Here is a 24,943-nt window from a genome sequence, read left to right as displayed (position 1 = left end):
AAAAATGTTTTTTAAATAGCCGAAAGCTTGGTCAAAGGTGTAGATTTTTAAGAAATTCCTCAAAAAAGGAAAGTTAAGTAGAGAAATATAAGGACGGAATTCCAGAAATTAGGCCCTCGGCAAGGCTTGCCCCCGAGCGGTGATGAGTGAGAACGCACAAGAGATCAGAATTATAAGAGCACGGATATCTTGAAAGGATTAGAGGATCTAAAGATAGCGAAGGACAAGGCCAGGGAGGAATTTGAAGACACGGATGTTAAAGTAAAGACATTATTGCCGATATAGGTCAACAAACGTGGGTATAGGGCAATGGGACTTGCTGAGGATTAAGAGACGTGCAGCAGAATTTTGGATGACCTCAAGTTAACAAAGGAATGTGAGAGACCAGACAGCAGTGTGTTGGACCAGTCTAGTTTAGAGGCAATCAAGACCCTGGTGAGGGTTTCAACAGCAGTTGAACGGAGAAGGGCAAAGTTGACCGATGTTTACGGAGGTGGAAGTAGGCAGTCTTATGAATGTTAGGCCTGAACCTCATCTCCAGGTCAAGTGTGACACCAAGATTGAGAACAGACTTGCTTAACCTCAAACTGTTGCCTGGGAAAGGGATGCAGTTGGTCACTGGGGATCAGATATTGAATTGGGGATCATTAACAATTGCTTCAGTCTTCCCAATGTTTAACCGGAGGAAATTTCAGCCCCACCCCAAAGTACAGCAACTGGAGGGAGTGCTGCATGTTGGATAAGCCGTCTTGTTTACCTCTTGTTGCTTTGCTTTATTCTTAAAGCCAGATTGATGAAGAGTTTGGAATAGTTGAGAGACCGGAAGAAGCAGCAGCTGATGAAGATGATGATTCAATTGATGAATTTAGCTCCAGCACACTATGGGTTGATCGATTCACTCCCAGGCAATATACTCAGCTGCTCAGTGATGATGTAAGTGATGATTGTCATTTTATTTTTGTTTTGTTTGAGGGTTCAATGTGCTGTGTTCCTTCCTAGGTTTTTGTTTATTTGTATTTTTTTTGCTTCCTAAGTTATAAAGGCACAGGAGACCTGAAAAGTTAAATCCAAATGATAATTTATTTTGAGCCAAAAGAAAAGGTTGCAACACTGTATATAGAACAAAGGTCCCAACTGGGATTACCGATCATGCCAGTCCCTATCTGGACCGACTTTTATGAGATTTCGAAGAACCTCAGCTGATGGGCCTATGCCCCATTCGAGGGGAAGCTGGTGTTCCACGAGCTCCAGGCGGAGATCAGTTGGGTCGTCCCCGTGCATCTCCTGAGAGTTATTACATGAGTAAATATTCGATTGGTGAGGAGAGGGGGAATTTGAAAATGAAGAGAAGAATTTTGAAAAAGCCGAACACATAGATGCTGGAAATCAGAAATGGAGACAAGACAATGTTGGAAGTACTCGGATTAGACAACATCAGTGGAAAGAATTAACATTTCAGGCCTGTGACAGTTCATCAGAGTTTTGAAGTCCATTCGCTGGAGTAGGGAGCCAGCGGAGCTTGGAGCAACTGCTTGTAGCAGAGATTTGATTGGAATTGCTGCCTGAGAGTTCAAAGACTGCAGTGTTTTGGTGAGTTACAGTTTGTGGGACAGCGGAGACAGGGACATCAGTTTGGATACTAATACATTTGTTGAGCTTCCATGTCATCGAGGTATGGACAAGATTTTGCTTGTGGTGGAGGTGCAGGTTGGCTATTGTAAAGGCTGTATTTGTAACATAGCAGATATTTTGACGTGGGGACCTGGGCAAGGGATCGAGCAGGACAGTAAGGCTCAACTGTATCTGACTTGAACTGGGGCTGAGCTAGGAAATGTGTTGGACTTGAAGAATTGAATAAAGCTCTTGACCAGGGGTGGGCAAACTACGGCCCGCCAAAGGTCTTTATGCGGCCCACCAAGATCAAGTCATAAAAAAAAACAATTTTTTTTTTTATAAGGTTAATGTGGGGGGCTGTTGGGTTACTGGTATAGGGTGGATACGTTGACTTGAGTAGGGTGATCATTGCTCGGCACAACATCGAGGGCCGAAGGGCCTGTTCTGTGCTGTACTGTTCTATGTTCTATATGAGGCGCCTAGAATCATAACCGGGTGAAGCGCCATTTTTGAAAAGTAGAGATAAAGAGGGCTAAAGGCAGAATGCCGCCGGGGGAAGCGCTGAGGTATATGCCGCACGCTAATTGGTTACAACCGGGACTATTAATACTATGCGGCCCTTTAAAATTGTGAATTTCTGAACGTGGCCCTTGCACGGAAAAGTTTGCCCACCCCTGCTCTTGACTGTTCATAAAAGCACTTGGATCCAGACGGACATCTGTGTATGACTTTTGTTTTTTCAATTTTAAGATTGAAATATTTTTGGCTAATCTGTACATAATGCCGGAGATGCATTGGGGGATAGTCTTTGGTTTGATGGTGGGGGAGAGATATCGGACCATGGCGGTAAGTTGTAGAAGTCTATAATTTTGGAGGAGAATAGCACAGTGAGTTGAAGACAGCCAAGCGAATGATGAGAGACAGAGGTTCACCGCTACAGGGTTTGATTTGTGACTTTAAGCAATGTGGTCTTGGTTTCAAAAGTAGACTGGGAAGTCAATCTGGGGGTGGGGTCTGATCACGATGTGAGAATATACGTGCACGACCATGATGTGTTCTAGGATTTTGCAAAGGAAGAATGGAGGTTAGATGGTTGTTGAAGAAAATTAGGAGGAGGGTTGAAGTTCTTGAGCAGGGGATGTTCATGGCTTTGTCTTGAAGGACATGGAGACCAGTGCTAGAGGACACAGGGAAGCCAATGATATCCGTCAGCATTTGGGTAAGGACGTTTAGTTGGAGGATCGGGTCCTGGGAAAGTCAAAGACCAGCTTGATTAATCTTGGTTGCTTCCTTTGGGGGGGGAGGGAGAGAGAGGAGGAGGAATAGATGGATGTATACATGTAGTTATTATTGGATTGTAGGGACTACAGCAACAAATTTATGCACAGCAAGGTCCCACAGACAAGGTTGTCTGTTTTAATGATGCTTCAGAGATAGACATTGGCCAGACTAATGGAACTAATTGGAAGAATGTTTCATGGCGCGGGCTGAATGAGCTCCTTGCGCGCAGTGTCATACTTTGATTCATTGGATCTTTTGCACCCACTGAAAAGCAGTTTCACAGTTTTACATCTCATCTAAAAGGCAGCGTCTCTGACAGTGCAGCAGTCCCTCTGTGCTCCGGGTGCTCCGGTTTCCTCCCACAGTCCAAAGATGTGCAGGTTAGGTGGATTGGCCATGATAAATTGCCCCTTGGGTGGGGTTATGGAGCGTGGGGTGGGCCTTGGTAGGGTGCTCTTTCAGAGGGTCAGTGCAGACGCGTTGGCCCGAGTGGCCTTCTGCACTGTAGAGATTCTATGGATTATATTCTATGGTGCAAAGACCTTTCAGCAGAAATCTACATTTTTACATCATTCATTTTATCACATGAGCACTTTCACAATATAATGTGACAATGAAGAGCAAAATTCAGATTTGTTAAAACAAATAGTCAAGAGCTTTATTTAATTCTTCAAAAATGTTAACAAAAACCCCAAATAAAGGTTGTTTTTTCAATGGCAAGTTCACAAAAGAACTCCATTGTGACTTATACCTTGCAATCTGTAATGTTCTCCACTTGCTGCTCTCCTGTTACCTTACAAGCAGAGAAATAATCAATTTTTTTTGAGAGCCCTCTATGCTCATAGAATGCCCTTTGAAACCGTAATGTGAATTCTACAATCAAACTTCCCTTCATATAATCTCTGTTAAATAAACGTCTTCTTAAAAAAAAAGCTGAGATACACATTGTACCAGTGCTGGAGCTATCATGTCTCTACCTATTTTGTGGTCAACGGTTGGGAATCATTATGCATCATCTTTCAAATCGCTGTCTTTATATCTCAGATTTAAGATAATTTCTTACGGCAGCACGGTGGCACAATGAGTAGCACAGCTGCCTCACGGCACCAAGGTTCCAGGTTCGATCCCGTGAATTTTGCCCCCACAACCCAAAAGATGTGCAGGTTAGGTGGATTGGCCATGATAAATTGCCCCTTAATTGGAAAAAATGAATTGAGTACTCTAAATTTAAAAAAAAAAAGATAATTTCTTAAAATGCATCCAAATTCAAATCCCAGCTTGTACATGTGATGCTCGTCAGAGATGTTCATGTCGTTCCGGACGCCATGCAAAAAAATTCAAGTGACCCAAAATTTAATCATATCCCCCGCAATTATCTGAATGGAAATGCTATCAAAAGGTTGACTGGAGACACTACTTTAAAAGAGAGATAAACAGGAACAGTTGGGAATTCACTTTCATTTCTCACCAGTCATGACGGTCATTATATGCATGACCGCCAACCATAATGACTGTTGGTTTGATTTTGCTAGTCTTGTATCTCATCAATCTTTTTTGACACATCCATGTCTTTTTTCAGGATTATTGGCAGCACTGTGACCATTTTGTTTTCATATCAGATTGTTTATTTGAACTGCCTCCTAACTAATTTTTCTTTTTGTATTGAAGTCCATTTTAAAATGTCACATTTGGCGTCCATCTTTGATGAAAACTGGAGTGTATTTGAATCATCACAGAGAGTTTTGCTTTGATGTGCAAAATATTCTCTGTTTCATATAATTTTTTTAAAAATGTTATTTATCTATCTATTATATAAAATATCAAATGATAAAGGAATTCTACTGTTATTCACTCAGATATTCAAATCTGGTCAATTTTAAACTTGTCCGTTAAAATCTCTGCAGTATTGAAAGAAACGCTTGTGTGGTGTTGTTTTATCAGCTGGACCATTCCTACAGTGTCTAAGGGCTGCTTCCCATTTCAGTACACCAATCGCTGCCTCCTGAAGTGGTTGAAACTGTGGGACACCGTAGTCTTTGGCCGGGAGAAACCTGTGAAGAAAAGCAAACCGGCAGTAGAGAAGAACTCGTCCTTCCATCAATCCCAGCAGCAGCAGAATAAATGGAAGAGCAAGACCCAGATTACTGAAGAGATCCTGGATGCAGAAGTCGATGCGCACAACAGACCAAAGTACAAGGTAACTGGGTGCCAAAGCAAGTCCTTTCACCAAATGCACCAACGGTGACCATGAAATGCCGCAAAGCGGCTGTGTAAATTACTTTAATTACTTGAATGTTTAAGAAGGCTTGTGCATTCGACTGAATTGACCCATAATCTTAAATGCATTCTGGGAAAATATCTACATCAGAACAGTGACTTTACTTCAGTTGTAAAGCACCGTAGGATATTCTGATATTGTGAAAGATGCTGTTTGAATACAGATCTTTATTTGCAAAACATCTCCACTTCTCTGCTTGGAAACCGCGTGGGGACAGCCATTTTGTGCCATTTCATGCAGCTCTTATACTCCAATCACAGGTAGGGATGAACAATTGGGGATAGATTTACCTAGTCACCATGTCAGCAAGTGGAACTTCACAGTGGTGCAAAAATTCAGCTCTGTCCCACCTCGAAGTGAGGGCGTGAATGATGAGGCTCAACTTTCCTTTTGACCTTCCCACACAGAAGGGACTCCGACCCATCAATGTGGCCTGAATCTGAACCGAGATGCTGAAATAAAAGCCCACTATTCCTAACTTGCTGTTTGAGCCTAACCTCACTCATTTAAGGCTGTGCTTTTTCTCAAAATCATCATCCAGCTCGATTTTCAGCGATTTACACAATTGCTGAAACATTATATCAGAATCTTGTAAATAGTTGGGCCGTGATTATTATTGCGTTTTTGAAAAATCTGAGGCGATTCTGCCACAATCCTTCCGATTGTCCGCAATGTATTGCACCAAAATAAAAACTGGAACATGGTCATTTTATTTCAAGCAATAGATCTAATTAGCTCATTCAGAGTTCAATGTCATTGTTGACGCGAGCTTTCCCTTTTCCGTTGTGTTACTGAAAATGAGCGTTGCTGATGAGTGCAAGCGGCAGTCCCTGAAGCGATCTTCCCTGTGAGCTCATTTGGAGCACATTATATCAAAAGCCAATGGCTCCTTTTATTAAAGCTGCGCTAAATTATCAATGCTTCTAAAGATTTTAAGACCGTGCCTTGATCAAAAACCTGCTCCGCATTTGAGGGTGTACGGCCCGAAAAAAAAATGACTTAACCACTACTGTTTTACTTCAGGTGGCAACCATGACTTTCGTGGAAAGCACAATTTCCTCTGAGCCACAAAGTTGCGGATTCCAGCCCCACTCCATTCGTCTAGATTGGCATCCCCACAGCATGATTGAGAGGCTGCACTGTTGCAGGTTTCTGTCTGTTAGATGGGATGTTAAACTGGTGTCAACCCCCCTCAGGTGGAAGGAGAATATACCATAACGTGATTGAAGAGGAGCAGGACACTCCTGGCCTATGTTTATCCCTCAAACTCTTGCAGTCATTTCTGCACGCCGTGAAAGTAAATTTGTTGGTTCTTTCTCACTCTTATCTCTAGGTGGCGCTGTTGAGTGGCCCTCCCGGTCTGGGGAAAACAACACTGGCTCACATCATTGCGAGGCACGCAGGGTACAATGTTGTGGAGATGAATGCAAGGTGAGCGTGCGGAATTCTAACATTCTGCTTTAAGAAAACTCTGAACCCAATAGGCAGAAATTTGATTTGTTAAATGGTTATTTCAATCATTTCTGACCAAACTAGATTTGCGGTGTTTCCGCAAGTTGTTACAAATTCATAGTGAATTAAGTTTATATTTGTTGTGTTATAAATTTTCTATTGGGTGTAAAGGGGGGTGAACGGATGAATGGCCCACTTTATCCTGTCACCGTTTTAGATTATTTTCATTTCCTACATTGAGAGTGCTTTAAATTTCTGGCCCCTTTCTGATGACCCCTGAATGCTGTTCAAGAGGATGATTGCAGTACTTGTGTTGTCATTGTGAATATTTGTTTTGCAACTGAGGCACGTGTGCACTCACTGGTTTGAACTCCTCGATTACTTGTCAGTCCAAACTACTAGTCTCTCTTGTGGTAAGCAATCCATCGCAGAACAGCCTGACAATACTCCTTGTCCAGCCTTATCCAGAAAAACTGGCAAAATAAATTAGAGTCACACAGTCAGTGTGGCACTGAAGGAGGCCATTCAGCCCATCAAGTCCATGCCTAGTAATTAGTTTGTTTTTGGTGTCTGCTGTGGCTTTCTTGCCTTTGAACCAGAAAGTCACAGGTACAAGGTCTACTTCAGAGACTTGAGCCCATCATCCAGTACCGTGCCATGCAGTACTAAGGAAGCACTACACTGTTGGAGTTGCAGATGAGATGTTAAACCAGAGTAACCTCTATTTCCTACGGTGGACGGAAATGATCCCACAGCACTATTCGCAGAAGAGCAGGAGATGCTCTCCTGATGTGTGCAGGGTAGTGGAGCTTTATTAGTGTTGATGGAGCTGGAGTCCACATCTTCAGGAGAGGAGGAGGTCACTGTGGCAGGAAGTGGGTTAGAAAATGGTGAGTGGAGTAACAAACAAGCGTATGTCTCAGCATCAAGTCATGCTGTTTATCTCCCATTTAGTGATGACCGCAGCCCAGAGATCTTCAAGACAAAGATTGAAAGTGCCACCCAGATGAAATCTGTGCTTGGAAGCAACGAGAAGCCAAATTGCCTGATCATTGATGAAATTGATGGTGCTCCCAATGTGAGTCTGTGTTCGGAGCAAAATCAGATGATTAAATGTAGATGAAACAGTTTTTAGCATCTGCAATGAGCACCTCAGAGAGATGATATAAATATAAACCAGGAGTCACACCCTCAATTAAAACAGTCCCTGGGAAGAAGATCAGCACATCGCACTTTCTTAAACCATTTCTCTTGTCGACGGTGGACTAGATTTTTACCAGGGCAATTCCAGCACTTGTGCTCAACATCACGGATGAACGCAAGCTCCCAATTTGACATCCCTTATCAGCAGGCATAGTTTCCCAAAATAGTCACACTTTGCGATATTTTTATTCTTCATTTCAGTACAAGTATTAAAGTCACCTCTACAACCTGGTGGGGGTGCTGTGTGGTGCTGGCAGTTCTGCTTTGGAGGGTGGGGGGGGGGGGGGGGGTGGAAGAACCCTTCAAGGGCAATTAATTATTTGAAGAGGAACGGTAAATGTAATCTGAAGCAATAATGATGTGAAAAGAGAAAGGGTACATTAAACATTCAAGTAAAACTGAGAAATGAACCAGCGCTTTTGTTGAATCTATGAAAGGGATAAAAACAGCAGCTAGTCGTTGGAAAGTGGCGGTAATGGGTTGAAAGACCCTGGCAGTCTGCCAAAACAAAAATATTAGATAGTGTAAAAAATCAACTCTGAAACGGCGGAACACCTTTTAAAATACACACAAACGAACATTAAATGCTTGGAAGTCATCTAAAACTGCTGCCCAAATTCTAACTTGCATCAAGTACCATTTGCCCATCACCCGACAACTAGATCAGGAATTTAAAACCATTTTACTTTTGCCTTGTATAAAGCTAAAAAGAGCATTAGCATTAACATCCTAGACAGGCTGACTAAAGCCAAACAAAATCGATGTTGACATGCTAGCTTCAAGATAAAATTTAATTCTTCAAGTAGACATTGCAGTGAAGGAAGGCGTGCTCCATATCTAATTTTTTTTGTAGAGCAAAGTATTTATGCAACTTTAGGTGGGGGGAGGAAAAGAGTTAACAAGAAACTTCCCTTTAGTCTGCCTCAGACCTCTGTCCTCTGGTTTTGGTGGAATTTAACATTCCTGCCCTTTTGATCAAATGGCCTCTAAAGCCTTGGCCCTCCCTAGCTTTGTTGCCTCCTCCAGCCTGACAAGTCTCTGGGATCTTTGTGCTCCTCCAATTCTGGCCTCTTGATCTGCTCTGATTTTTTTTAATAGTTCTGCTGTTGGTGGTCATGCCTTGACTGCATAGGTTAAGCTATGAAATTCCCTCCCGATAACTCTGCTTATTTTGCGCATGCCCTGTCTCTTGCTCTCTTGTTTAAGATGCCCTTTAAAACCTACCTCTGCACTAATGTGTAGACTCAAATGACCAGTTTTCATTAAATTATGGAATGATATAAGCACAAAAAAATGAAATTTGGTCCAACAAGCCTTTGTTAGCTCTTTGAAAGAGCTGTCCAATTAGTCCCATAGCCCAGCAAGTATTTAACAAATCTAATGTTGGAAGTTATTGAATCTGTTTCAACCTCCCTCGAGCATTGCATTCCTGATCATTTCAACTCGCTGCTTAATTTTTTTCCTCACGTCGCCTCTGGTTCTTTTGCCAATTACTTCAAATCTATTTTCTCGGGTTACTGACTTGTCATTCATTGGAAACAGTCTCATCACTCTATCAAACTCTGTGATTTTGAACATCTCTGCCCCCAGTACATTCAGTGGTTAGGGTGTCAGACCATTGCAATTAGCTTATCGCAGCTCAACTTGCTACTGTCCTCATTCAGTAAGTACTCTGTGCGGGTTGAACAAAATCGGCCTCCTCTTATTTCTGAAGGTCCCCTAACTGAAATATCTGGAGTTGGACTCGAGTCATATCTCCTTTTTGTTTTTCTTTTCTTGTCCTCGTTGACAGGCCGCAATAAACATGCTCCTGAATCTTGTCAACCGCAAAGATGGGAAGGAAAGTGAGGTCACGACGGGTGCCGGGAAGAAGAAGAGGAAAAAGGAAGGAGGAATTTTACAGAGACCCATCATCTGCATCTGTAATGACCAGTTAGTATTTATGTTAATAATGGAGCTCCTGAGCGCTGCCTCCCAAAATCACATAAACCAAGAGCCTACAACGTGCACCAGGAAACATTTCAGTGGGCGGTAGTGGTATTGTCCATGAACTGGTAACCCAGAGTAATGCTCTGGGGGCTCTGGTTCGAGTCCCACCACAGCAGATTTTGGAATTTGAATTTTATTTATTAATAATAATAATAATAAGAAGAAGAAGAAGAATCTTTACTGGTGTCACAAGTAGGCTTACATTAACACTGCAATGAAGTTACTGTGAAAATCCTTGAGTCGCCACTTTCCGGCGCCTGTTCGGGTACACTGAGGGAGAATTCAGAATGTCGAAATTACCTAACAGCACGCCTTTCAGGACTTGTGGGAGGAAACCGGAGCACCTGGAGGAAAACCGCACAGACAGTGTCCCAATCCGGGTATCGAACACGGGTCCCTGCCGCTGTGAAGCAACAATGCTAGCCACGTGGTATTTTCTATTTTTTTTTAATGAAAAGTGTATTTGTGACCATGAATCCATTGGTAATGTTCTTAAAAACCCACCTGGCTCATTAATCTCCCTTTAGAGAAGCAAGATCCGCCGTTGTTAACCTGGGCTGGTCAACACGTGACTCCAGAACAATAGCAATGTGGTTGATCCTAACTGCTGTCTGAAGTGGACAATTGGGGATCGGCAACAATTGCAGGCAAACACCCACGTCCTGTGAAAAAATTCAGGAAAAGATATTCTATGCCACCCCTTGCTTCAAAATATCAGTTCCTATTTCTTACGATCTTATAGAATCCCTGCAGTGCAGAAAGAGGCTATTCAGTCTGCACTGACCCTCCGAAAGAGCACCCTACCTAGGTCCATTCCTCTGCCCTATCTCCATTATCCCACCTAACCTGCACATTTTTGGATTTAAACATGGAGATAGCAGAGGAGGTGTAACATATCAAAATGGGACTGTGGTGAGCATATGTGTCATAGATGCAATCAGTATCTGCACAAGCTCCTCATTAGGTCAAGATTAATTTCCTACCAATTATCCAACCTCGGGTCAGGAGTGAGTGAGTAAGTACTTGGTGCAATGCTAGGCTTTGAAGCTCTACAGTTAGCCAAGTGTGCCGTTGGCTAATCGGCTAATGATAGCAGTACATTTGATAGATTTACTTCAAGGATCAAGGAGAGGGAAAGTTGGCCAATCTTTTGCACTCATGGCCCCACCTGCAGATTTGGGTGCGTTCAATGAGAGAAACACTGAGTTTATTTAGATACTCTTTACAGCCAAATAGCCTGGTGACAGTCACCAGTCACACACAATGAATGGCCAATGGGGGTAGTAAGGGAAGGTAACTGGTGCTCTGGATCTGCACCACAAGATCGGCATGATAGCAGAGCGGTTAGCACTGCTGCCTCACTGCTTACCCACATTCAATTCTGGCCTCTGGTCACTATCTGTGTGGAGTTTGCACTTTCTCCCCGTGTCTACGTGGGTTTCCTCCGGGTGCTCTGGTTTCCTCCCACAGTCCAAAGATGTGCAGGTTAGGTGGATTGGCCATGTTAAATTGCCCCTTAGTGTCCAAAAGGTTAAGTCGGATTACAGGGATAGGGTGGAGGCAGTGGGCTTAAGTAGGGTGCTCTTTCCAAGGGCCAGTGCAGACTTGATAGGCTGAATGGCCTCCCACACCGTAAATTCTATGATTCTAAGAGTCCCCACATCCAGGGCAGTGTCACTGTGCCCTTTGTGGCTCAGTGGAAGCACTTGCCTCCAAGTTGGAAGATTTGAGGTTCAAATTGCACTCTGGCACTTATGCACAAAATCCAATCTTTTTCTTGCAAAAAAAAAAAATTTATACTATGTGAGAAGAGAGTGTTGATTGATTGTCAAGTGGACACTGATTGGTGGAGGCATTGACATAGAGAATGCATCAGTTGATGGTGACCAATGATCAACTGCCAGACACTGTTTGATATTTAAACTGGTTAGCTTGACTCTGGTCAATGCCTTGCCCTGAGGAGTGAACTAGTGAATGGTTGTCACTTATTGGAGGAGGTAGGTGAAGAACCTACCTCTTCATTCACCTGAGGAAGGTGTCTGAAAGCTAGTCATTTGAACAAACCTGTTGGACTTTAACCTGGTGTCGTAAGACCTCCTACTGTGTTCACCCCACTCCAATGCCGGCAACTCCCCATCATTGTCACTTACTTTGTTTAAGATTGGTAGATTGTGTCAAACAGCATGTCCTTTTCATTGTTTATAACAGGTAATGTACTGACCATACTCAAACAGCCCGTGCTTGCAAAATTCAAAATCATGTCCAATATTAAACGTGATTCCACAATTGGACAACGTTTGCTAAATAATCCTCTGTGTTAAGAATTATGCAGATAACCATTTTAAGGTTGTCTATCAGGCTCACTGTGTGGAGTAATTGAGTGTACTGGAAGACACATATATTAATACACAGGGCTCTGTTCTTGGGAGACAACTAATTTCTTTAGCTGAAACAGGCACAGTGACAGCATTTATTGGTTCATTCCTCAGGGCAGCACCTTGACCAATCGGAGTCAAGCTGCCTGGTTTAAATTTCAAACAGTGCTTGGCAGTTAACTGTCAGTCATTGCATTCTCCAAGACCACGCCTCTACCATTCAGAGTTCACTTGCCACCTAGTCAGCAAGTTTGTTGTTTTCCCTGACTTTGGTATTCTCTTGAATTGCCTGATGAGTGCAAGACGAAAAGCTTTGACAAAAAAAATGTATCTTTCTTTATCAACAATACTCGACTTCTGTACAGCCAAACGACTATATCAATCTAACCTGGGCTGGCAATTCGGCTCAGCACTGAGGGAGCCCTTCGGCGCAGCACTGAGGGAGCTCCTCATTATCAAATGTGACGTGTCTAGGATGGTACATGAAACCAAAGCCGCCTTTACCCTCTTGTTAAAGATTCTCTGGAACTATTTTGAAAAAGAGCAGGAGGGGATTCCCCCTCATGTCCTGACCAGTATTTACCCCTTGACCAACAACATGAAAATAGATTATCTGATTGTTTTTGGGAGCTTGCAATGTTCAAATTGACTGCCATGTTTCCTATACTACAAAAATGATTGCACTAGAAAAGCACTTTTTGAAGATGTGTATATATAAATTAAAATGTTTTGTTAATTGTAAGATTAATGAGCAATGTGGTGCATTGTAGTTTCACTGCGTTATAGAAATTGCAGCTTACATATAATTTGAAATAACTGAAGTGGTTCTAATTAACTCACTTTGCTGACAGGTATGTGCCGTCACTGAGACAACTGAGGCAACAAGCTTTCACATTAACCTTCCCTCCAACCTTGCCCTCCAGGCTTGTTCAAAGGCTGCATGAGGTTGGTATGAAGCAGTTGGGTCAAACCAAAGTGCCATGTTTAAACTTCTGATTATTTGGAGTGGGGAGGGAATTAGTTGTATTATTTACAGAATCAAGTAATTGTTATAGTGCCGAAGTAGGCCATTCGGTCCATCATGTCACTGCTGACTCTCTGAATGAGCAATTCCCTTTGTGCCATTCTCCCCATAACCTTGCATATTCTTCTTTTTCAAATAACAGTCTTAATTCCCTTTTGAATCGGCAGAACGGTGGCGCAGTGGGTTAGCCCTGCAGCCTCACGGCGCTGAGGTCCCAGGTTCGATCCCGGCTCTGGGTCACTGTCCGTGTGGAGTTTGCACATTCTCCCCGTGTTTGCGTGGGTTTCGCCCCCACAACCCAAAAACGTGCAAGCTAGGTGGATTGGCCACGCTAAATTGCCCCTTAATTGGAAACATTATTGGGTACACTAAATTTTTTTTAAAAAAGAGAAAAAAAAATTCCCTTTTGAATGCCTTGATTGAAACCTTTTCCACCGCACTCTCAGTCAGTGCATTCCTAGCCTTAACTGCTCACTGCAGAAAGTTATTTAACTGTTGCTTTTGTACCTTTTGCCAGTAGCTTTAATTCTGTGCCCCCTCGTTCTCCCTATCTACACTAACCTAGGTTGCCCTGCACTGGTGTGGTTAGTGTAGATAGGGAGAACGAGGGGGCACAGAATTAAAGCTACTGGCAAAAGGTACAAAAGCAATAGTTAAATAAAAGGCTGCAAGATTAAAATCATGAAGCGGGTTAGCCCTGCTGTCTCACGGCACCGAGGTCCCAGGTTCGATCCCGGCTCTGGGTCACTGTCCGTGTGGAGTTTGCACGTTCTCCCAGTGTCTGTGTGGGTTTCGCCCCCACAACCCAAAGATGTGCAGGCCAGGTGGATTGGCTGCGCTAAATTACCCCTTAATTGGAAAAAATGAATAGGGTACTCTAATTTTTTTTTAAAAGGAAAAAAAATGATTTTGACTACCTCTGTCAAATCTCCTCTCCGCCTATCCAACCTATCTTCATAACTGAAGTTCCTCTTCCCTGGAGCGCCATTCATGGGGGGAAGGCAGTAGCTTTGCAGTATTTTCACTAGACTAGAAATCCAGAGACGCAGGATAATGCTGTGGGGATAAAAGCAAGTTACTGCAGATGCTGGAATCAGAAACAAAAATAGAAAATGTTGGACAATCTCAGCAGGTCTGACCGCATCTGTGGAGAGAGCGGTGCTAACGTTTCGATCTGGATGACTCTTTGTTAAAGCTGGTTCAGATCCCACCACGGCAGATGGTGAAGTTTGTATTTTGAATAAAAATTTGGAATTAAAAAGCCACCTAGTCCACTAATATCCTTTGGGAAAGGAAATCTGCCATCGTTACCTGGTCTACCCTACAGGTAACTCCAAACTTTGAAATTGTGCCCTCTCCAGCAAGGTCTGTGCCATTAATATGTATCAGGCAAAGCAAGGGTCCCAACACTGACTACTGAGAACTCCACTACCAACTTTCCTCCAGCCTGTCGGGCATCCATTAACCATTACTTGCTCTTTTCTGTCACAATGCCAATTTTGTAACCATGTTGCTATCTCCCTTTTTATTCCATGAGCTCACAGGTCTGTTGTGTGGCACTGTATCTAATGCCTTTTGGAAATCCATGTGCACAGCATCACCTTCATTAACCCTCTTTTTCCTGTTCAAAAACTCCAAGTTAGTCGAATACCATTTTCCCTTGAGAAATCCATGCCTTATTTCTTTAATTAACCTGCTTTTGACTGTGTGATTTTTAGTTTTGTTCCAGATTATTTCTGGAAGTTTCCCCACCACAGACTTTAAACTGACTGGCCTGAAGTTTTTGGCCTTAACTTTACCATATTTTTGAAAAAAGGTACAAAGTCTCATGAAGAGTGGAAAATTCTGGCTTGACCTCCGCAATTTCCACTTCGCTCAGCAACTTTAGATGCATCTCATCCAGTTCTGGTGCCTTATCAACTTTGAAGTACACTCAGTTCTTCCAATACCACAACCTATCCGATACCAGTACCGTATCAATTTTTAACCCTTCTAGTACCTAAATTGTTGTCTTTCACGGTAGCCTAGGTCACATCTTCATTCTTGGTAAAGGTAGATGCAAAGTATTCAATCATTAGCTCAGCCATGCCCTCTGTCTCCCCTAATCAGCCCCACTCTTTTTCCCGCCCATTTCACTATTTATATGCTTATCAAAAATTTTGGGATTCCCTTTCACGCTGGCTGTCGGTCTCTTTTCATATCCCTCTTTGCTCTTAATTCCTTTTCCACCTCTCCTCCTGGTTCTCGTTTCATTTTCTACCTGACACCTGTCGTAAGCAGATTTTTTCTTCTTGATTTCTATCCTTTGTTTGGTCATCCATGGACTCTGGATTTGTTTGCCCTACTTTTCTCTTTTGAGGGAATGTACCTTGACGGTGCCCCAAAGCTTCTCTTCTTCGAAGAGAGCCCATTGATCAGGTACTGCTTTTCCTGCCAACCTTTGACTCCCAATTAATTCGACCCGGATCTCTTCTTGCCCCGTTGAAGTTGGCTTTCCCCTCATTAATTATTCTTTCTCTGGATTATTCATTGTCCTTTTCCATCGTCAACCTAAGCCCTATGATTCTGATCATTGTCCCCGACAATCTCACGCTTGATCTACTTGGCCCATCTCGTTCCCAAGAACAAGGTTTAGGAGTGCCTCCTTTTTCCTAGCACTGGGACCATACTGCTGTGAATCATTTTCCTGAGCACACTAGGAACTCTTGCCCCTCTGCCATTTACACTACTAATATCTGAGTCTATATTCAGAAAATTAAAGTTCTCCCATTATAGCTACTCTAATTTTTGCACTGCTCTGTAACTTTCTTGCACGTTTGTTCCTCAATATGCTTCCCACCAGTTGCTAGCCTGTCACCTGCATCAAACTGTTAATTGCACTTTTTTTGTTCCTTGGTTCTAATCAAATAGAATCTGTCCTTTATCTCTCTGAATAGCGCCTCTTTCCAGCACGGCAATGCTTTCCTTAATAATCAGAGCTTTCCCATTTCCTCCTTTCCTATGTTTCCTGTACACATTGTATCGTGCGCGGGCATCTTCTCGCAGACACACATACACTGGATGCTCACTGGTATGATCTACTGGAGCTTTGACTTTAAATTTTGGCACTTACATATTGTTTTATTTGCATTGACGCCTTCCCTGACTACTTTGGGTAGATCCAAGACTCCCAATTTTAATTTTGTTCGGCTCCAATGGAAATGGGTCTTGGGTGGTAACGGTTGCACGTTTTTATCACTGTGTAACTGTGTATCTATTAGGAATAATTTTGATTTTGCTGGTGAAGGCTCCGCTTCCATTTAAGGATAACTGGTTTTCTGTCCTTCCCCATCCCTCCACACTCAGATCACCAATAAAACCGGGATGAAGGCAGACATGGGAATTCTTCTGAGTCTGTGTGAGAAAGCAGAGAATGATATCCGCTCGTGTGTGAACACTCTCCAGGTAAGCTGGGAACTAACGTTTCATTGTGTATTTGAATTATATTACAGAAAAGCCTTCGACTTGTATGTTGCTTGGTTGAGTTGTTGTGGCAATGTATATGTATCCTGTTAATTGTTGCTACTGCTACTCATTAATAAGTTCGTAGCTGTTACTTACTTGGATTGGTGCTGCTTTACCTCTAGGATTGGCGGAACACTATAATTTTACTGAAAGGTAGAAGAGATTGGACTCCACGGCTCCTGGCTTGGGAGCATAAGAATTCAGTCCAGACACTACTGTTTCTTCATATAGTGAATGTGTCTGTGTACAAGAGCTGTGTGCACCTGCATGTATATACCTTCCTGTGTTTAAGGACATCAAATGGAAGATGGCCAAGCTGGATTGATGACTCTGCTGATCATCACTGTCTAAGTGTTGAAGAAAATTCTGCAATGCCCATAGAGGCCAAATGTAACATGAGGCAGGGGTTCTCGACCCTTTTACTTCTATGCCTCCTTCCCATCTTTTAACAATTCTATGGTCTGCTGTAACAAGATGCAGCTTCTTTTTAAAGAATGCCTTCTGTCATGTTTTTTAAAAATTTGCACACGGTGAGATCCCACAACAAAAATAAACAGCTGGGTCACCATATACAACGTGCACCTATGAAATATTCCCATTGCTGCCCGCACCACACTTGACTAATACACATGGGGCCAGGAAATGCGAGGATCTGCTGGTGGTGGCAAATATATTTAATATTAAGAAGAGAAGCTGAAGATTTCTCCAAAGATGTGCGGGTTAGGTGGATTGGCCATGCTAAATTGCCCGTAGTGTCCTAATAAAAGTAAGGTTAAGGGGGGTGTTGTTGGGTTACGGGTAAAGGGTGGATACGTGGGTTTGAGTAGGGTGATCATGGCTCGGCACAACATTGAGGGCCGAAGGGCCTGTTCTGTGCTGTACTGTTCTATGTTCTATTTGCACATTGTATGCGGTGACCCATCTAATTTTCATTGACACTGATTATCTCTTGGCCATTACCCCACAGAGCAGATTGCAAACCCCATGGTCTGCTGACCCGATATAGTTATAGTCAGGACGGTGTGTGACTTGGAGGGGTACTTGCAGGAGGCGATGTTCCCGTGCATCTGCTGCCCTTGTCCTTCTAGGTCGCAGACGTTGCAGGTTTAGAAGGTGCTGTTGATGGATCCATGGTGAGCTGATGCAGTGCATCATGTGGATGTTTTGGGATCTCTTAACTCCAGCATCAATAGCAGCGTCGACAGCATATCGGCCCAACCCGCATCGGTGCACTGGATTAAACTCCTTTTGAAGTAGGTTAACAATGGAAATATATGGCCTATTTCAAATTCTCGTTCTAGATAAATGAGCCACCACTGACATCGGTATTGTTCATTCTCATTTCTTTAGTCTGTCTCTCTTTGTTGACCCTGCTTGCAGAATGAGATTTTTAAAAAGATTTTATCCCTGGAAGATACTGATTTGCCAGACACTTTGAAGACTTTTGGCTGAATATTTGGGGGCTCCGGAAACCCCAGTTAAGATCCCTTGCTGTAGTGGGCAGGGTCTGTATTAGGGTGTACTCTTTTACTGGCAGCAGCACCACTGTCAAACATCAATCATTCATCATTTGAGAAGTCCCACGGGTCCTCTAAGGAAGGGGATAATAAAGCATTACACTTTTTCAGTTGATTTATACTCATTCTTTCTGCGTGTGGTTCGATACAATCTGAGCTGTGTTGGCTGAATGATTTGGTTATCAGGGAGGAACAGCAAAGAAGTCATTTGATTTCATAAGAATACCAGCATGTACTATTCTTCTGATTTGCACCATTTAGGGATTCTGAAATGAGTCCTGTTTCTTTGCATGAACCCCTGCTTTTGAATGATTACTGCGGCTAGATCTCTACGCTTCCTATCTTTTTCCCCCATTTAGGATCGGATCCCTAGTTCCCAAATGGTGCCATTTGCTCAGTTAGCAAAGATTGTGGGACTTGCTCACCATTCGATTGTGAAATGGCGGCCGTGTTCACCTCCGGGACCATTGCAGTGTTAGAAGCTCTTAAGCAGGGAGAGGAAGCACTTTCCATTGATCTTTGCACATCAAATTAATAATTAAAAGGGCAGATGATAAGTGCCGCGCATAAATCCTACTATTGAGCATCGAGAGACCATGCCAGGAACTTTGCGGAAAGATTGTGATTCAGTAAATGGGCAATCTATAAATTGAGAGTCAGACCAGGAAAGAGGAAAAATTTCCGATACCTTTTAAGATTAATCTGGCTGTGGGAATCTGATCCTCTATAACTGTGGATTCCAGACCCCCCTCTGATCCACCCCAAATGATTTTAGCTTGATTTTCTTTTTGGTGTGTAGCTGTTGAGCTTTTGTAATATTAGTGGAAACAACATTTATATAGCATGTTTAATGTGGTAAACAATTCCAAGTTGCTCAACAGGCATGCTCTCGGACAAGCATTTAATATTGAACCACTTAATTAGGACAGGCAACCAGAAACCTGGTCAAAGAAATAAGATTTTTATATGCATCCTAAAGGAGGGAGGACGATTTGGGAGGGAATCCGAACCTTTAGACCTAGACCAGGGGTCTGCAGCCTGCGACTCCGGTGCTACATGGGCTCTTTAACACATCATTTACAAATTGCAATCTTTTCCAGTTGACTCACAATGTGAAAAAAGCCGAAAAATATTAAGTAAAGAAAAAACGTGTTTTTATTTTGGAGATTAAGTGTTACTAATCATCATGCTGCACTTTACGGTTTCAAATGATTATTTTAACAAAGAACAGCACCATGCTCTAAATAAACCTGTTTGTGTAGTATCGCTATGCCATGGGGCGGGGAGGCCCGGCGTGTTGGAGTGGCATGAACCACTCCAGCGTCGGGCCGCACCAAAGGAATTCTCCGCACCTTTAGGGGCCAAGCCCTCGCATTGAGGGGCTAGGCCCGCGCCAGAGTGGTTCACACTCCGCCGGCTGGCGTGAACGGCCTTTGGCGCCACGCCAGCCGGGACCGAAAGGACTTCGCCGGCCGGCGTAAGTCCGTGCAAGTACCAGAACGTCAGCGGCTGCTGACGTCATACCGGCGCATGCGCAGGGGAGGGGGTCTCTTCAGGAAGAAAACAAGTGCCCCCACGGCACAGGCCCGCCCGCCGATTGGTGGACCTCGTAGCGGGCCAGGCCACTGTGTAGGCACCCCCCGGGGTCGGATTGCCCCGTGCCCCCCCCCCCCAACCACCACCCCAGAGCCCGCCCACTTCGCCAATCCCGCCAGTCAGGTAGGTGGCTTAAACCACGGCAGCCAGAGAGGCCTGTCAGCCGCGGGACTTTGGCCCATCGCGGGCCGGAGAATCGCCGTGGGGGGACTGGCGCGGCGCGATTTCCGCCACCGTCAATCCCCCGGGGGGTTGGAGAATTCCACCCCATATCTTTGTTCCAGGTATCAAGTTTTATTGTTGCGATCATTACTGTTTCTAAAATAACATAAATTTGCTGAATGTGCTATAAAAATTAAATTTTTAACCACAATCGCTGAAACATTGCCTTAATTCTACACGTCTTAAGTTAAAGTCTGTTTTAAAGATGGTTTTAGTGGCAAAATTATATTTTTTCTGAGATCAAAAAATGAGAATTCAGAGTTGGGGCTATCTTGATTTTTTTTTTAATTGAATCCTGAATTCAATATGTATACTTTATACACTTAAAAGATGCATTCTGCCAGAGATTCTTAACAATTTGCCAAGTATTTGGTTTGGAAATGCCGAAATTTAATCTGACCCAATAATTGTAGATTTTTTTAAAAGAATGCTGAACCCCAGCCCAGACTTGCCCAATAAAGCGGGAACAATGAAAGTCAGCAAGTGTGCAAGACACCAGAATAGAAGGAGCACAGATACCCGAGGGCTGTAAGACTGGAAAAGTTTACAGACCTATTGAGAGGCAAGGGATTTAAATCGGAATGAGGATTTTAAAATCTAGGCAGTGCCAGGCTAGGGGGAAAAGTAGGTCAGTCAGTACCTGAGGCATTCTGTGAGGGGAGGTTTCCTATGTTTGAGCTTTTTAAATTGCATAAACGGTTTGCTGTCTGAAACAATTGGATATAGAGCAGCTCTGTCCTCACTGTAATGTCTATTTGTAGAGCTTCTATTTTGTCTTGAATACAACAGGCACCGGAATGTGGAGACTAGGGGCTTTTCACAGTAACTTCATTGAAGCCTACTTGTGACAATAAGTGATCATTATTATTACGTCATCTTTGTTTGTTCAGTCTGGGAGGGTCAAAGCTGATATGCTGATCAACTATATACAAAACAAAAAGTAGTTATAGCTTTTAGTTTCTGACCTTGTATAATAACCCCACCTAAAACTGAAATTAATTTTGTTAACTATCGATGAGCTAAGTGTTTGATTCGATTAACTTCCATCTTTTGAGTTCCCCTGGACGCTGAGAAAGCCTTCAATCGATCAGAATGGAGGTGCTTAAGCAGTTTGGGTTTGGAGAGGGATTCACCACGTGAGTGAAGTTCCTGTACAGCACTTCTATGGTGAGCATACGGATAAAGACCACCAGCTTTGAATATGTTTGGCTGCAGAGGCTCCTGTTCACACTAGCAATTGAGCAGTTGGCCATTGCTCTTAGATTAGCGGATTGGTGGATAGGCACCCGAAGAGAGGGCAGAGAGCATAGAGTCCAGAAAAACAGGCGTTTCAAGCAGAACCACCCCCTCTCGAAGGCCGAAAGACCAATGGGGAGAGAGAAGACTGCGCCTGGCGTATCAGTACTTCCCTTTGCTGAGCAATCTAGAGCTATAGAGAAATACAGCACAGAACAGGCCCTTCGGCCCACGATGTTGCGCCGAACTTTTGTCCTAGGTTAATCATAGAATTTTGGACAATTTTTCATGACCAATCCACCCAACCTGCACATCTTTGGACTGTGGGAGGAAGCTGGAGTACCCGGAGGAAACCCACGCAGTCACGGGGAGGATGTGCAGACTCCACACAGACAGTGACCCAAGTCGAAATCGAACTTGGGACCCTGGAGCTGTGAAGCAATTGTGCTATCCACAATGCTACCATGCTGCCCGTAAGAAGTTAACCTACACACCATTATTCTACCCTAATCCATGTACCTATCCAATAGCCGCTTGAAGGTCCCTAACGTTTCCGACTCAACTACTTCCACAGGCAGTGCATTCCATGCCCCCACTACTCTCTGGGTAAAGAACCTACCTCTGACATCCCCTCTATATCTTCCACCATTTATCTTAAATTTATGTCCCCTTGTAATGGTGTGTTCCACCCAGGGAAAAAGTCTCTGACTGTCTACTCTATCTATTTCCGTAATCATCTTATAAACCTCTTATCAAGTCGCCTCTCGTCCTTCTCCGTTCTAATGAGATATGGCCTAGCACCCTCAACCTTTCCTCGTATGACCTACTCTCCATTCCAGGCAACATTCTGGTAAATCTCCTTTGCACCTTTTCCAAAGCTTCCACATCCTTCCTAAAATGAGGCGACCAGAACTGCACACAGTACTCCAAATGTGGCCTGACCAAGGTTTTGTACAGCTGCATCATCACCTCACGGCTCTTAAATTCAATCCCTCTGCTAATGAACGCTAGCACACCATAGGCCTTGTTCACAGCTCCATCCACTTGAGTGGCAACTTTCAAAGATCTATGAACATAGACCCCAAGATCTCTCTGCTCCTCCACATTGCCAAGAACCCTACCGTTAACCCTGTATTCCGCATTCATATTTGTCCTTCCAAAATGGACAACCTCACACTTGTCAGGGTTAAACTCCATCTGCCACTTTTCAGCCCTGCTCTGCATTCTATCTATGTCTCTTTGAAGCCGACAACAGCCCTCCTCACTATCCACAACTCCACCAATCTTCGTATCATCTGCAAATTTACTGACCCACCCTTCAACTCCCTCATCCAAGTCGTTAATGAAAATCACAAACAGCAGAGGACCCAGAACTGATCCCTGCGGTACGCCACTGATAACTGGGCTCCAGGCTGAATATTTGCCATCCACCACCACTCTGTCTTCTATCGGTTAGCCAGTTTTTTATCCAACTGGCCAAATTTCCCACTATCCCATGCCTCCTTACTTTCTGCACAAGCCTACAATGGGGAACCTTATCAAATGCCTTACTAAAATCCATGTACACTACGTCCACTGCTTTACCTTCATCCACATGCTTGGTCACCTCCTCAAAGAAGTCAATAAGACTTGTAAGGAAAGACCTACCCCTCACAAATCCGTGCTGACTATCCCTAATCAAGCAGTGCCTTTCCAGATGCTCAGAAATCCTATCCCTCAGTACCCTTTCCATTACTTTGCCTACCACCGAAGTAAGACTAACTGGCCTGTAATTCCCAGGGTTATCCCTATTCCCTTTTTTGAACAGGGGCACAACATTCGCCACTCTCCAATCCTCTGGTACCACCCCTGTTGACAGCAAGGACGAAAAGATCATTGCCAATGGCTCTGCAATTTCATTTCTTGCTTCCCATAGAATCCTTGGATATATCCCGTCAGGCCCGGGGGACTTGTCTATCCTCAAGTTTTTCATAACGTGCAACACATCTTCCTTCCTGACAAGTATCTCCTCGAGCTTATCAGTCTGTTTCACACTGTCCTCTCCAACAATATGGCCCCTCTCGTTTGTAAATACTGAAGAAAAATACTTGTTCAAGACCTCTCCTATCTCTTCAGACTCAATACACAATCTTCCGCTACTGTCCTTGATCGGACCTACCCTCGCTCTAGTCATTCTCATATTTCTCACATATGTGTAAAAGGCCTTGGGGTTTTCCTTGATCCTACCTACCAAAGATGTTTCATGCCCTCTCTTAGCTCTCCTAATCCCTTTCTTCAGTTCCCTCCTGGCTATCTTGTATCCCTCCAGCGCCCTGTCTGAACCTTGTTTCTTCAGCCTTACTTCCTCTTCTCCTTCTTCCTCTTAACAAGACATTCAACCTCTCTTGTCAACCATGGTTCCCTCACTCGACCACCTCTTCCCTGCCTGACCGGGACATGCATATCAAAGACACGCAGTACCTGTTCCTTGAACAAGTTCCACGTTTCACTTGTGTCCTTCCCTGACAGCATATGTTCCCAACTTCTGCACTTCAATTCTTGTCTGACAGCATTGTATTTACCCTTCCCCCAATTATAAATCTTGGCCTATTGCACGCACCTATCCCTCTCCATAACTAAAGTGAAAGTCACAGAATTGTGGTCACTACCTCCAAAATGCTCCCCCACTAACAAATCTTTCACCTGCCCTGGTTCATTACCAAGTACTAAATCCAATATGGCCTCCCCTGTGGTCGGACAATCTACATACTGTGTTGGAAAAGCTTCCTAGACACACTGCACAAACACTACCCCATCCAAACTATTTGATCTAAAGAGTTTCCATTCAATGTTTGGGAAGTTGAAGTCACCCATGACTACTACCCTGTGACTTCTGCACCTTTCCAAAATCTGTTTCCCAATCTGTTCCTCCACATCTCTGCTGCTATTGGGGGGCCTATAGAAAACTCCCAACAAGGTGACTGCTCCTTTCCTATTTCTGACTTCAACCCATATTACCTCAGTAGGCAGATCCCCCTCGAACTGCCTTTCTGCAGCTATTATGCTATCTCTAATTAACAATGCCACCCCCCCCACCTCTTTTACCATCCTCCCTAATCTTGTTGAAACATCTATACCAGGGACCTCCAACAACCATTTCTGCCCCTCTTCTATCCAAGTTTCCGTGATGGCCACCACATTGTAGTCCCAAGTACCGATCCATGCCTAAGTTCACCCACCTTATTCCTGATGCTTCTTGCAGTAAAGTATACACACTTCAACCCATCTCCTTGCCTGCAAATACTCTCCTTTGTCAGTGTTACCTTCCCCACTGCATCACTACGTGCTTTGGCGTCCCGAATATCGGCTTCCTTAGTTGCTGGACTACAGATCCGGTTCCCATTCCCCAGCCAAATTAGTTTAAACCCTCCCCAAGAGTACTAGAAAACTTCCCCCCCCAGGATATTGGTGCCCCTCTGGTTCAGATGCAACCCGTCCTGCTTGTACAGGTCCCACCTTCCCCAGAAATGCGCTCCAATTAACCAAATACCTGAAGCCCTCCGTCCTACACCATTCCTGCAGCCACGTGTTCAATTGCGCAGTCTCCCTATTCCTAGCCTCGCTATCACGTGGCACTGGCAACAAACCAGAGATGACAACACTGTCTGTCCTG

General features: G+C 43.8%; 1 protein-coding gene across 1 annotated transcript in view; it reads left to right on the top strand.

The window, feature by feature from the left end:
- The window catches only part of chtf18 (CTF18, chromosome transmission fidelity factor 18 homolog (S. cerevisiae)), a 137,537-nt gene that overhangs the window by 36,366 nt on the left and 76,228 nt on the right, over positions 1–24,943 (top strand). Inside the window, exons 7-13 of the mRNA XM_038819546.1 lie at positions 786–933; positions 4,880–5,092; positions 6,507–6,604; positions 7,580–7,703; positions 9,621–9,760; positions 13,044–13,137; positions 16,562–16,660. Coding sequence (XP_038675474.1) covers positions 786–933; positions 4,880–5,092; positions 6,507–6,604; positions 7,580–7,703; positions 9,621–9,760; positions 13,044–13,137; positions 16,562–16,660 — 916 coding nt within the window. The remainder of the gene's footprint in view (positions 1–785; positions 934–4,879; positions 5,093–6,506; positions 6,605–7,579; positions 7,704–9,620; positions 9,761–13,043; positions 13,138–16,561; positions 16,661–24,943) is intronic.

This window comes from Scyliorhinus canicula, chromosome 15 (assembly GCF_902713615.1).
Source record: "Scyliorhinus canicula chromosome 15, sScyCan1.1, whole genome shotgun sequence".
Classification (NCBI taxonomy): Eukaryota; Metazoa; Chordata; class Chondrichthyes; order Carcharhiniformes; family Scyliorhinidae; genus Scyliorhinus; species Scyliorhinus canicula.
The sequence above is the reverse complement of the archived record's forward strand: the minus strand, read 5'-3'. Positions and strand labels throughout refer to the sequence as shown.